Source organism: Neovison vison, chromosome 1 (assembly GCF_020171115.1).
Source record: "Neovison vison isolate M4711 chromosome 1, ASM_NN_V1, whole genome shotgun sequence".
Classification (NCBI taxonomy): domain Eukaryota; kingdom Metazoa; phylum Chordata; class Mammalia; order Carnivora; family Mustelidae; genus Neogale; species Neogale vison.
The window spans coordinates 269,308,929-269,323,268 of record NC_058091.1 but is presented as its reverse complement, the minus strand read 5'-3'; the positions used below and the strand labels follow the sequence as shown (position 1 = coordinate 269,323,268).

Here is a 14,340-nt window from a genome sequence, read left to right as displayed (position 1 = left end):
GGGATTTAAAAGTAACCTTTTTTGACTCTAAAACCAGGAGTCAAAATCTTTGTGCTCTCCACTTAAAAATGGGGAACCAGAATGGTGAGGGGTCAGGAGATTATGTCACATGAGCTGAAGAATTTTAGCCATTTAATCCATAGAAATGAAACTCAACAGTCTTTATAGGATCTGTGGGAAAATATCTAAAAGGTCACCAGATGCATGAGAATAGACTTCTTTTTAATCCATATGTTTTATTAAGAACAAACAAGAATTTCTGGGTCCTACTTCTAACTATGACAAAGAAGCTTGGTTTATATATACACAGACACATATGCTAGAATGTATTTCACACATAATTTTAATATATGACAGTAATAACACAAAAGGTAGGAGAGTGGTAAATGGAATTAATATTTTAAGCTTTATTTACCTTTGAAGTAGTAAAAGCAAAATTTAAGTCAGAATAAGTCAAAGATTCATGTTGTAATATCTAAGATAACTAACATCTAGAAGAAAATAAAGAATTTATGGTTAATAAGAAAATAGAAGGAAAAGAGAATAATATACAAAAACTACTAATTTAAAGAAAGCAACAATTGCAGGGAAAAAAAATAAGTGGGACAAACAGAAAACATAGTAAAGTAATAGATTTAAACCCAATGACATGAGACATAAATGGTCTAAACATTCAATAAAAATAAACACGGTCAAATTAGGAAATAACAAATAAAATTCAATGACACGTTGCTTCCAAAAGACACACCAAAATATAAGAACCAGAAAGAGCAAAAATAAAAGGTTATATACCCGGCAAAATAAGGCTGGTAATGGTATACTAAGATAAAATTGTAAGATAGTAAGAAAAGAATTATTAGTAATAGAGATATAGCTTATAATAACAGAAGATAAATTTGACTGGAATATAAATATGTATACATCTAGTAATGTAGGCTCAAAATATATTAAGTCATAAGTTTACCAAACTCAAGGAGAAACAAAAATATAAAGAAATATAAAATAAAAAATATATTAAAAAATTTAAAAACTAAAAAATATAAAATACACAAAAATGCACAATGCTATTTAAAAACTTATGGCTTGAAAACAACTCATATCTCTCAGTAATTGGTAGAACAGAAAAAGAAAAAATAAGATATTTTTGAACAACCCAAGAAACTAACTTGACTTAATTGCTATATATAGAACACTATGACAAAGAACTGCAGAACACACAGTCTTTTCAAACATACATGGTATCTTTATCAAAATGGGCCATGAAGCAAGAATGTGTCTTCTGACCACAGAAGAATTAAGTTGGAGATTAGTAACTACCAGATAACTAAAAAATCCCCAATTATTTATAAATTAAGCAAGTGTTTTCTAGATTATGAGTCAGAGAAGAGATTACAAAGGCAAATTAGAAAATATTCTCAACTAATTATGAAAACATAGATATCAGAATTTGTGGAACACAGCTAAAGTCATGGTTACAGAGAAACTTAGAGTCAAACAAACATTTTAGGAAAAAAAGCTGAACAACTATGTAACCACTTCCTAAGAAGCTAGAAAAAGGATAGCAAATTAAATATTAAAGATAAGTGCAAAAAAATTATGAAATAGCAAACATAAAAAAGAAAAAAATTACTTTCCAAGAGATTAATGAAATTGATAAACATCTAGCATGATGGATTACAAAAAAAAATCAAGAATTTAAAAAGGATATCATTACAGATTTTAGAGATATGTGTAATAACTTCCAGCTTTCACATAAGATGTAGAAGTTCTTAAGGGATGACTATTATCATATAAATTAGAAAGATTACTGAATTCCCACATCCTCCCATCATATTTAGGATATTATACAGTTACAGACACAAAGTTGCCTAAAGAAATTACAGAAGAGTGTAAGGTCTTTAGAGGTGAGCAGATCGTAGTATAATCCTGTCTGCCAAATTTCCTCCATGGAACGGTTGCAAAAAGTGCTGAACAGGTGTGGAAGCCAAACTGGAAAACAGAGAGAACATTCTGTAGTCTTACAGTGCTTAGATCCCCCAACTCCTAACTAAGCGGAGTGGCTTGTAGTATATACAAAGACAGAACAAGTTAGTTCTAAAGACATTTGAAAACACAGGTGAAGTGAACCAAACAAAAGCTCTAACCCAGCTACAGATCAGCTCAAATCCTGATTGGATATAAACAATGATCTCTCTCTCTCATTTACTGACAGAGGAAGTACTGCTTTCTCTTGTAGAAGATAATGTCTACTCCAGCAGCCACAGCTTTTTCTTTACACAATTTCTGATATGCAATAAAAAGTTATGAGACAAATGAAGAAATGGAATGAAAGGACTCCTAAGTAAGAGAAAAAACTGTCAGTAGAAGCAAATTCACAAATGGATCAGATACTCGAATTAGTAAAGACCTTAAAATAACTATTAAAATACTTAAGAGGAAATGATAAAATGGTTACAAAGAATGAGAGTTTTAAGAGAAAAATACAAACTCTAAAATAGTACCAAGTGGAAATTCTAAAACTGATAAGTTACAAACTACAAAACTGAGAATTTACTTAATAGACCTAGAACAGAATGGAGGCAGCAGAGAAAAAAATACCAGTTATTTCATCCAGGTCATCACAGTCAAAGTGGTTAAAAACCAATGGTGAAGGATGAAGTTTTACAAGTTTTACAAACATGAAATAAATTCTTGAATGAAGACAAAGGAAATAGATTATAATCAGGAAAACAACAATAAAATGGTAGCTGACTTTGTATCAGGAAACAGTTGGTGGGGGGTGTCCCTGGGTGGTTCGGTAGTTAAGCATGTGCCTTCAGCTCAGGTCATGATCCCAATCATGATCCCAGGGTCCTGGGATTCAGCCCCACATCAGGCTCCCTGCTCTGCGGGAGGCCTGCTTCTCCCTCTCCCACTCCCTGTGCTTGTGTTCCCTCTCTTACTGTGTCTCTCTCTGTGAAATAAATCAATAAAATCTTTTATAAAAAGAAAACAATGGAAGACAAAAGACAATAGAACTGATCATTTTAAACTGCTAAAAGAAAAAATTTAGAATTCAGAAAATGAAGTCAATATGAAGACATTTTTTAAACAAACAAAAGCTGAGACAGTATGCCACCAGCTTTTCAGGCTGAAAGGGAATAACCTACGATGATGGCATGAGACCTGCAGGAAGAAATGAACACCAAAACCATCAAATCTGTGCATAAAATAAACAAATATTTTTTAAAGTTAAATAATATCATTGGCTATTAAAAGGCACACTAAGAACAATACATTGGGGGGTTCATAATACATACAGAAATAAAATATAGGATATTAATAGCATAATGAGCCAGAAGAGAGAATAAATGGAATCACACTCAGAAAGTTTTTACATTGCTCCTGATATAGTTAAAAAAAAACAAAAAACTAGTTCAATTATCTTGATAGGTTGGAGTAATAAATTGAAGATGTATATACTAATCACTTGGGCCATGATTCTCACCTTTGGTAATTTTTCCTCCAAAGGGAAAAATTTGTTTGTTGTCTCAACTGGGGCTGGAGGGTGGTGGGTAAGGTTGGTGGGGTCAGGGGAGGGGGTTGGAGGAGTGGGTGGGCAAAGACATAGGTGGGGGATGGGAATTACTACTGTCCTCTAGTGGGAAGAAACCAAGCATGCTGCTAAACAGCCTATGATGCATAGAAGAACCCCAAAACAAAAAATTATCTGTCCCCAAATGTCAATAGTGTTGAGATTGAGAAAGCCAAAGTACTAAATGCTTACTCAAGTAACCATTAAAAAAAAAAAAAAGAAACAGGGATGCCTGGTAGCTCAGTGGGTTAAGACTTTGCCTTCGGCTCAGGTTATGATTCCAGGGTTCTAGGATTGAGCCCTGCCTCAGGCTCCCTGCTCAGCGGGGAGCCTGTTTTCCCTCTCTCTCTGCCAACCTGTGATCTCTCTTTCTGTCAAATAAATAAGTAAAATCTAAAAAAAAAGCAAGCAACAACAAAAATAACCATGATGTTATAGCTTAAGATGGGATGATTAAAATACAAATGATTAATCAAAAAGAAGGTAAGTATAGAGAAAAACAAAGGTGGGACAAATAAAAAGTAATTATCCACTAGACATAAAAACAAATATATCAATGATTACATTCAATTTTTATGGACAAATACTCCATCTATTGGCATAAAGTGGTTTATAATAAGACAGATTGTCAGACAATCTGGTAGCCAATTTTTCCAGACAGACTGCAAAAACAAAACACAACTATAGTTTTAGAAGAGACACACATATATAAGTGCACAGATAGGTTGAAAGCAGAAAGTTTGAAAAATATATATACTGGACACACTGTAACCATAAAGTTTGTGTGGCTGTATAAATATCAGAAAACGTAGATGTCGAGACAAGGAGTATTATGAAATGGTTGGTTAATGGAGGATGCCATTACAAATGTGAATGCAATTAACAGCATCACTTCAGAATACGTGAGGCAAAAATTAAAGCTAGATTTGACAAAAGTAATCTATAGATTATCGACAGACAAAGTTACAGTTATAGTTGGAGTATTAACCTCTCTCAGTAATTCATAGAACTAGCAGTAATCAATAGAACAAAATTATTCAGTAACTTTTGGTATTGGCAAAGATTTTGCACAATCCCTTAACCAATTTGACCTTTTTGATATGTATTAAATATGACAAACAATCATTGAATACACCATCTTTTCAAGTGCATGTGGAACATCCTCCAAAATAGACCATGAGCTACTTTGTAAAACAGTTCTCAAAAGTTTAAAGGCAGTGAAACCAAAAAGAAGCTCTCTGCACATAACTGAATTGAGCCAGAAACCCAAAAGACTCCACCCCAAAACTATTAGAACTCATACACCAATTCAGTAATGTGGCAGGATACAAAATCAATGTACAGAAATCAGTTGCTTTCTTATACACTAACAACGAAAATACAGAAAGGGAAATTAGAGAATCGATTCCATTTACTATAACACCAAGAACCATAAGATACCTGGGAATAAACCTAACCAAAGAGGTAAAGGATCCATACTCGAGGAACTACAGAACACTCATGGATAAGGAAATTGAAGACACAAAAAGATGGAAGACCATTCCATGCTCATTGATTGGAAGAATAAACATTGTTAAAATGTCTGTACTGCCTAGAGCAATCGATACTTTCAATACCATTCCACCAGCATTTTTCAAAGAGCTGGAGCAAACAATCTTAAAATTTGTATGGAATCAGAAAAGACCCTGAATTGCTAAGGAAATGTTGAAAAAGAAAAACAAAACTGGGGGCATCACGTTGCCCAATTTCAAGCTTTACTACAAAGCTGTAATCATCAAAACAGCATGGTACTGGCATAAAAACGGATACATAGACCAGTGGAACAGAGTAGAGAGCCCAGATATGGACCTTCAACTCTATGGTCAAATAATCTTCAACAAAGCAGGAAAAAATATACAGTGGAAAAAAGACAGTCTCTTCAATAAATGGTGCTGGAAAAATTGGACAGCTAGTTGTAGAATGAAACTCAGCCATTCTCTTCCACCATACACAAAGATAAACTTGAAATGGATAAAAGACCTCAACATGAAGAAGGGATCTATCAAAATCCTAGAGGAGATATAGGCAGTACTACCTCTTTGACATCGGCCATGGCAAATTCTTTTAAGACATGTCTCCAAAGGCAAAGGAAACAAAAGCGAAAATGAATTTCTGGGACTTCATCAAGATCAAAAGCTTCTGCACAGCAAAGGAAATTGTCAACAAAACAAAGAGACAACCCATGGAATGGGAGAAGATATTCACAAATGACTGTACAGACAAAAGGCTGATATCCAGGATCTATAAAGAACTCCTCAAACTCAACATACACAAAACAGACAATCATATCAAAAAATGGGCAGAAGACATGAACAGACACTTCTCCAATAAAGACATACAAATGGCTAACAGACACATGAAAAAATGTTCATCATCACTAGTCCTCAGGGAGATTCAAATCAAGACCACATTGAGATACCACCTTACACCAGTTAGAATGGCCAAAAGTAACAAGACAGTAAGCAACGTGTGTTGGAGAGGAAGTGGAGAAAGGGGAACCCTCTCACACTGTTGGTGGGAATGCAATTTGGTGCAGCCACTTTGGAAAACAGCGTGGAGATTCCTTAAAAAATTAAAAATAGAGCTGCCCTATGACCCTGAAATTGCACTACTGGGTAGTGCAATTTACCACAAAGATACAGATGTAGTGAAAAGCAGGGCCATTAGTACCCCAATGTTCATAACAGCAATGGCCATGGTCACCAAACTGTGGAAAGAACCAGGATGCCCTTCAACAGCTGAATGGATAAGGAGATGTGGTTCATATATACTATGGAGTATTACACCTCCATTAGAAAGGATAAATACCCAACTTTTTTATCAACATGGACGGGACTGGAAGAGATTATGCTGAGTGAAGTAAGTCAAGCAGAGAGTCAATTATCAGATGGTTTCACTTATTAGTGGAGCATAAGAAATAACATGTAGAACATGAGGAGATGGAGAGGAGAAGGGACCTGGGGAAAATTGGAGGGGGAGATGAACCATGAGAGACTGTGGACTCTGAAAAACAATCTGAGGGTTTTGAAGGGGCGGGGAGGTGGGAGGTCGGGGTACCAGGTGGTGGATATTATAGAGGGCACGGATTGCATGGAGCACTGGGTGTGGTGCATAAACAATGAGTTCTGGAACACTGAAAATAAATTTTAAAAATAAATATTTTTTAAAAAGAAGTCAATTATAAAGACAATTTAAAAATCTCCAAATCCTTGACAGTTAAATAATGTATTTTCTAATAATCCAGTAGTTAAAAATTGAAAATAATTTGAAGAAAAAAATCAATGAAAATTCAGTATGGCAAAATTTATGGAATGGAACTAAAGAAGAGTTTAGAGAAAATCTTCTAACTTTAAATGTATATATTGCAAAATCTTTAAAACCAATTATTTAAGCTTCCTTCTCCAAAAACTAAAAATAAAATGGGGAGTGGAAATGAATCAGAAATCAATGAAAGAAAATCAACAAACCAAAAAATTAGTTGAGAAATTTTTAAAATAAACTTTTTTGCAAAACTAATCAAGAAAAAAATATAAAAACTACAACTATCAGGAATGAAAAAGGAACATCATCTCAGATATAAAAAATAATAAGAATGTTATGAATAATTTTATATCAATAAATGTGTCCACTGAGATAATAAACAAACTGCTTGAAAACACATCTTTCCAAAACTGAAACAGAAAAATAAAAATAAAGAAAAGTGAAATATTTTAGCATTGGTTAAAGAATTAGGATTTGTCTTTTTTTTTTTTTTACTTTTTATTTTTTTTATGTGCCCTCCATAATACCCACCACCAGGCTTACCCAACCTCCCACACCCCTCCCCTCCAAAACCCTCAGTTTGTTTCTCAGAGTCCACAGTCTCTCATGGTTCATCTCCCCCTCCGATTCCCCCAACTCACTTCTCTATAATTTAAAACCTCTCCACAAAGTAAATTATTGACCATATGGCTTCAATAGTGATTTCTACCAAACACTCAAATATACAAATACCACCACCAATCTCCCACAAAGTCTTTCAGAGATAACAGACCAAAGAAACAGCTTCCTACTCATTTCATGGCACCAGATTATCCTAATACCAACATTCAACAAAGATTTTATAAGAAAAAAAATGAATAGAGTTAGAAAATGTCTAAAACATACCAACAAATCAAACAGAGCAATATATGAAAAGGAGCAATATATTATAACCAAATGGGCTTTAGTCCAGAAATGAAAGGTTAGTTTAAACTTGAGAAATCCATTTAGATAAAAATATACTCCACATGAAGACTCTTTGAGTTGTCAATTACCTTGCACCCAAAATGAATCTATTAAGTTCAATGTAATCCCTACCAAAATCCAAACAGGCTTTTTTTTGCAAAAATTGATAAGGTAGTACTAAACTTTGTACAAAATATGGAAGATCTAGCCTAGCTATAAAAACCTTAAGGAAAAACAAATGTAAACATACACGACTAAATTTCAAGAGCTTCTATAATGTTATAGCCATTAAGACAGTGTGACAGTGTGGTAATGGGAACAATAATAGACAACTAGATCAGTAGGACAGACTATAGAGTGCGGAAGTAGATTTATACACAAATGGCTGCTTTATTTTGCAAAGCAATTCAACTGAGAAAAGAAGGTCTATTCAATAAATGATGTTAAACATCTGAGGAAAAAAAAGAACATTGACCTCTACTTTATACTGTACATAAAAGTTAATTTGAAGTAGCTTGTGAATTTAAAGAAACCTATAAAGCCTCTAAAATAAAACTTGGAATGTCTTCATTTACTGAAGTAAATTTCTTAAATAATACACAAAGAATACAAATCATAATCTTTAAAAAAAAATCACTTCCTTAAAACTAAGATCCTTTAAAATTCCTAAAAGGAAACATATGCACTCATCTCCTAGACATTGCCCTTTGCAACATTTTTCTGGGTAGGGCTCCTCAGACAATGGAAATAAAAGCAAAAATGAACTATTGAGATTATATCAAGCCAAAAAGCTTTTGCACAACAAAGAAAACCATCAACAAAATGAAAAAACAACCTCCTAACTGGAAGAAAACATAGGCCCATGATAGAGCTAATCAGGGGTTAATATCCAAAGTATGTAAAGAACTCCTGCAACTAAACATGAAAAAAACCCAAATAATCTGATTTAAAAATAGTTAGAGGACCTGAATGGACATTTTTCCAAAGAAGACATACAGATGGCCACCAGACACACATGAAAAGGTGTACCAATCATCAAGGATATGTAAATCGAAATCGAAACCACAATGAGATATCATCCCCACACTTGTCAGAATGGCTAAGATCAAAAAGAGAAAAAATAAGTGTTGATGACCATGTGGAGAAAAAGGAACTCTCATGCACTGTCACTGGGACTGTAAATTGGTGCAGCCACTACAGTAAATAGTATGGAGATTCGTCAAAATGTTAAAAATAGAAATACTGTAAGACCTAATAATTCCACAGCTGATTATTTACCAAAGAAAGCAAAACCATTAATTTGAAAAGGTATGAATGCTTATGTTTAATGCAGCATTATTTATAATAGCCAAGATATGGAAGCAATCTAAGTGTACACTGATAGATAAATGGATAAAGATGTGGTATATATATAATAAAATATTACTCAGCCATAAGAAAAGAATGAGATTTTGCCATTTGTAACAACATGGATGGATTTAGATGTACTATGCAAAGTGAAATAAGTCAGACAAAGACAGACAACTACCATACCATTTCACTTATGTGGAATCTAAAAAAAAAAAAAAAAAAAAGACAAATGAGCAAACAAACAGAAATACTCACAAATACAGAGAATAACCTGGCAGTTGCCAGAGGGGAATGAAGGGATAAACAAAATAGGTGAAGGGGACTAAGAGGTATAAACTTCCATTTATAAAATAAATAAGTCATGGAGATGAAAAGTACAGCATAGGGAATATAGCCAATAATACTGTAATAATTTTGCATGGTGACAGATGGTAAATACATTTATTATGCTGAGCATTGCCTAATCAGGATTGTTGAATCACTGCATTGTATACCTGAAACCAATATAACATTTTACATCAACCACACTTTGAAAAAAGAAAGAAAAAAAACTTCAATCTTCAGCCATCAAAAGATATCTTTATCTTTAAAATGGCAAACTACAGACAAGAAGAAACTATCATACAGAGATACAACAGACTCATATCTACAATGTGCCACAATTCTTACAAATCACTAAGAAAAGGTAAATAGCCCAGCTTTTGTGAAATGAGTAAATGACTTGATAAGTCACCTTTTGATACAAGGTATTCAAAAGGCCAAAATTACAAGAAGGATTCCCAACAGGTAACTCAACAGGGAAATTTAAATTGAAACAACTAAGAGATATCATTACATACTCACTAGTACTAAGGCTGACGTTAAAAAGGCTGACAAAAGCAAACAGTGGAGGGAGTGTAGAGTAGCTATAAACACTGTACATTACTGGTAGGATGAAAAATGGTTCAACTACTTTTGACAAATGCTTGGAAGTTTCTCATGATGTTACATATGTATTTACCCTATGGCTTACCAATTCCATGCCTACATATATACCAAAAAGAAATGAATCCATATGTCTACAAAAAATACTTGTATAAGAAGGTTCATAGCTATTTTATTCCTAATAGCTTAAAATAAGAAAGGATTGGTCCATTAACACAAAAATGGATTAAAAATTGTGGTGAATTCATTTAATGGAATATCATAATGCAATAAAAATAAAGTACACTACCAACAGACATAACACAGGTGACATCAAACACATTCAGCTAAAGAAACCAAACACAATGTATGTACTGTATGATTCTGCTTGTATGAAGTCCAAGAACAGATGCAACTAACCGACTATGATATATATATCAGATCAGTGGTTACTTTGGGAGTGGGGGTTATGAATATCCATTGGGAAGGAGTATAAAGGAACTTTCTAGGGGCACCTGGGTAGCTCAGTCAGCTAAGCAGCCAACTCCTGATTTCAGGTCTGATCACGATCTCAGGGTCGTGAGATCAAGCCCTGCAAAAGGGAGTCTTCTTCTCCCTCTCCCTCTGTCTTCCCCCCCTACTCCCCTGCCACTTGTTCTCATTCTCTCTCTCTCTCTCTCAAATAAACTCTTTTAATTTAAAAAAAAAAAAAAGAAAAGAAAAATAACACCACACAAATTGAACCAGGAAATGAAAAAAGGGAAATACTTTTATACTGGTTTTATAAAGTCATGCCAAAATATAAGGGCAATCTCTATCATGTTTAAGTTTTTAGTCGTAGAAACCTTAACAAAATATTTGCAAAATCATATTTACTGGTAAGTATATAGAAGATAATACATCATGACTAAGTTATATTTATTCCAGGAGTATAACTTTGGTTTAACATTTGACAACTAATCGTAATAATGGCCACATTAACAGAAAAAAAAAAACCTGACCAACTCAATAGCTGAGCAAAGCTTTTGATAAAATTCAATACCCATTCATCATTAAAAAAAAAAAAAAACTTTTTCAAACTAATAAAAGGCAACTTTCTTGAACTGGTATTATATCTACTATCTTTTTTTTTAATTTTTTTATTTTTATAAACATATATTTTTATCCCCAGGGGTACAGGTCTGTCAATAGCCAGGTTTACACACTTCACAGCACTCACCAAAGCACCTACCCTCCCCAATGTCCATAACCCCACCCCCCTTCTCCTAACCCCCCTCCTCCCAGCAACCCTCAGTTTGTTTTGTGAGATTAAGAGTCACTTATGGTTTGTCTCCCTCTCAATCCCATCTTGTTTCATTGATTCTTACATCTACTATCTTAATTAATGACAAAATTCTGGAAGAATCTCCCTGCTATATAGAAAGGTACAAGGATACTGGCTATGACCTCTTCTATTAAACATTGTATGGAAGTCCTGACTAACAGAACAAGGCATAGAGAAGAATAAATAGCATGGGATTTAGAAATGGAGAACTAAAATTATTATTATGCCAAACATCATAGCTGTGTATATGGAAAATACAAGAGAGTCTATACACTAATAGAATTACTAAGTGGATTTAGCAAGATCACTGAATATGTGGTCACTATATAAAATTCAATTATAGTTTTCATACAAGCCAAAAACAATAAGTTAAAATGTAAGTAGATAATTATACACTATTTATAACACCATCAGAAAATATCATTATTTAGGGGAAACTTGAACAGATATGCAAATCTTTTACAGAGAAAACTATAAATATTACTAAGAAAAACTTCAGAAGATGTAAATGAGAGGATACAGCATATTCCTGGATTTCAAGTTTAAATGTAGATATAATACTTTCCCTCAAATTTATCTAGACTCAATGAAATCCCTATCAAAATGCCAGTGATATTTTTGAAAATTGACAGATGCTAAAGTGTGTGTGTGTGTGTGTGCGCGCCTGTGCACGTGCACAAATGCAAAGGTCCAAGCTCAACTCAAAGAAAAAAGAACAAAGTTGAAAAATTTATACTTACCTTACACTACAAGGTACCAAAATTTATTTAAAATTTCCTAATTAAAACAATGTGGAGTTGGCACAAGAATATACATGCAAATCAAAGAAAGAAAAGAATTTTTAAACAGACCCACTCATTTTGGCCACTTGATTTATGACAAAGGTATCACTGCAATTCAAAGAAATTGATGGTCCTTTAATGAACTACACTGAATTAAATGGATATTCATATGAATAAAACTTGATGGTTGATATTCTTTCCCCCATGTTATAGAGGAGGACACAGAGACTCCAAGAGGTAAATGGTGTCACTAAGATCACATAGCTAATAAACCAGAGCTATGTAAGATGTTGTTGGTCCTGGTTATGAGCCAAGAACATTAGATACATTGTTTACTTTGATTCCTCCAAATATTCTTTTTATGAAGACTTTGTAGATAAGGGAACATACTCCCAGAAATTAACTCCTAAGTCTACATGTGAAGAGCAGAGTAGTGACACCCTCCCCCCAAAGATGTCTCCATCCTAATATGCAGAACCTGTGGATATGTTATTTTACATAGCTAAAGGGACCTTGAAGATGTGTTAAGGATTTTGAGATGGGGAGATCATCCTGGATTACCTGTAGGCCAAATGCTATCAAAAGGGTCCTTACAAAAGGGAGGCAGATGGGTCAGAATCAGAAAGGAGATGTGACCATGGTAGTAGAGGTCAGAGAAAGAGGTTTGGTACATTGTTGGCTTTGAAGAGAATGGACTGGCCTTGAGCCAAGGAATATAAGTGATCTCTAGAAAGTGGAAAAGACAAGGAAATAGATTTTTTTTTAAGGCCTCTGGAAAGAGCACAGCCCTGCTCTCACCTGGATTTCAGCCCACTGAAAACCTTTGCAGATTCCTCACCTCCATACTTATAAGATAACAGAATTGTGTTTTAAGTCACTAAGTCTGTGATAATTTGTTACAGCAGCAATAGGAAGTTAATACACATACCCAACTAAGATTTGATTCTAGTGTTTTGGCCTCCAGAGTCTATGCAATTTAGTCACAAGATGAGCATAGTTACCATAATGAGCAAGGCTGAAACATCTGTCAGAATGGTTTTCCTTGGAGAACTCTTTAGTATGGCTTAATTGATCATGGTAGCTCTAAAACTGAAATAATACAGGCAAACTACTAAAGCCTTATTTGATTTGTATAAGTATATAAACATACTTAGCAACTGGTAGAATCCTTTTGAAGTGAGAGCTCCCTGAAAAGTCTTGAACTCCCCCCCAATATATGTATAAATTTAAGTATACAGACATACATATATAATGTATACATATATACATACCTAGGTGTGCATCTATATACACAGTATAGACACATTCATGAGTATCTGTATAGATATGCATACAGATATACACATACATATGTGCATGTGTATGAATAAAATATCTTTGAAAGAATATATTAAGAAACTATTTTAAAAAGTTTGCTTCCAGGTGCCTGGGTGGCTCAGTTGGTTAAGCAACTCCTTTGGATCAGGTCATGATCCTGGAGTCCCAGGATCGAGTCCTGCATCAGGCTCCCAGCTCCATGGGGAGTCTGCTTCTGCTTCTGACCTTCTCCCTTTCATGCTCTCTCTCACTGTCATTCTCTCTCAAATAAATAAATAAAATCTTTAAAGAAAAAAAGTTTGCTTCCAAGAAGGGGAACTGAGCTCCAGGAGGATAAAGTTTGGGAGGCTTTTCATTAAAATTAATACCTTTTTGTATATTTTAAATGTTGACCCAATAGAAGTGTTTGCCTATTAAAAAATATACACTCAATAGAGACTTCATTTGTTTTTGCCTAGGATCCTCAACCATTTCTCCCACCCAGTACTTACTGCCTTTTCTCCACTCCATCCTGAGACTGTGAGGCTTCGTCTGGCTATGGCCCTCATCCCTGTCCACCATGGAACGCGAAGGCCCTCCAGGTCAGCTCCCAGTCCCCATGGCCCCCTACACAGATAGAGTTCCTCCTCCTGCCCTCCTGGCCTCCCGTCATTGCTTTATGTCCATACCATCTACCATTATCTGGTCCAGTTTACATTTTACACCCTTATCCTGATGACTATTGGTTTCCCCCCACTAGAATGTAAGCTCCGTGAGAGCAGGGATTCTTGTCTCCCTTGTTCACTACTGTGACCCGGCACAGACAGGAGTACCTGGACATAGTAGGCTCACAATAAACATTTAAT

The 14,340-nt window shown here is 34.5% G+C and overlaps 1 protein-coding gene across 1 annotated transcript in view; it reads left to right on the top strand.

The window, feature by feature from the left end:
- SGCD (sarcoglycan delta) overlaps positions 1-14,137 on the top strand; it is a 1,012,166-nt gene extending 998,029 nt beyond the window's left edge. The window contains exon 8 of the mRNA XM_044230712.1: positions 13,954-14,137. Within this exon, the coding sequence (XP_044086647.1) occupies positions 13,954-14,113 (160 nt within the window). The 3' untranslated portion in view covers positions 14,114-14,137. The remainder of the gene's footprint in view (positions 1-13,953) is intronic.
- Positions 14,138-14,340: the final 203 nt, after the last annotated feature.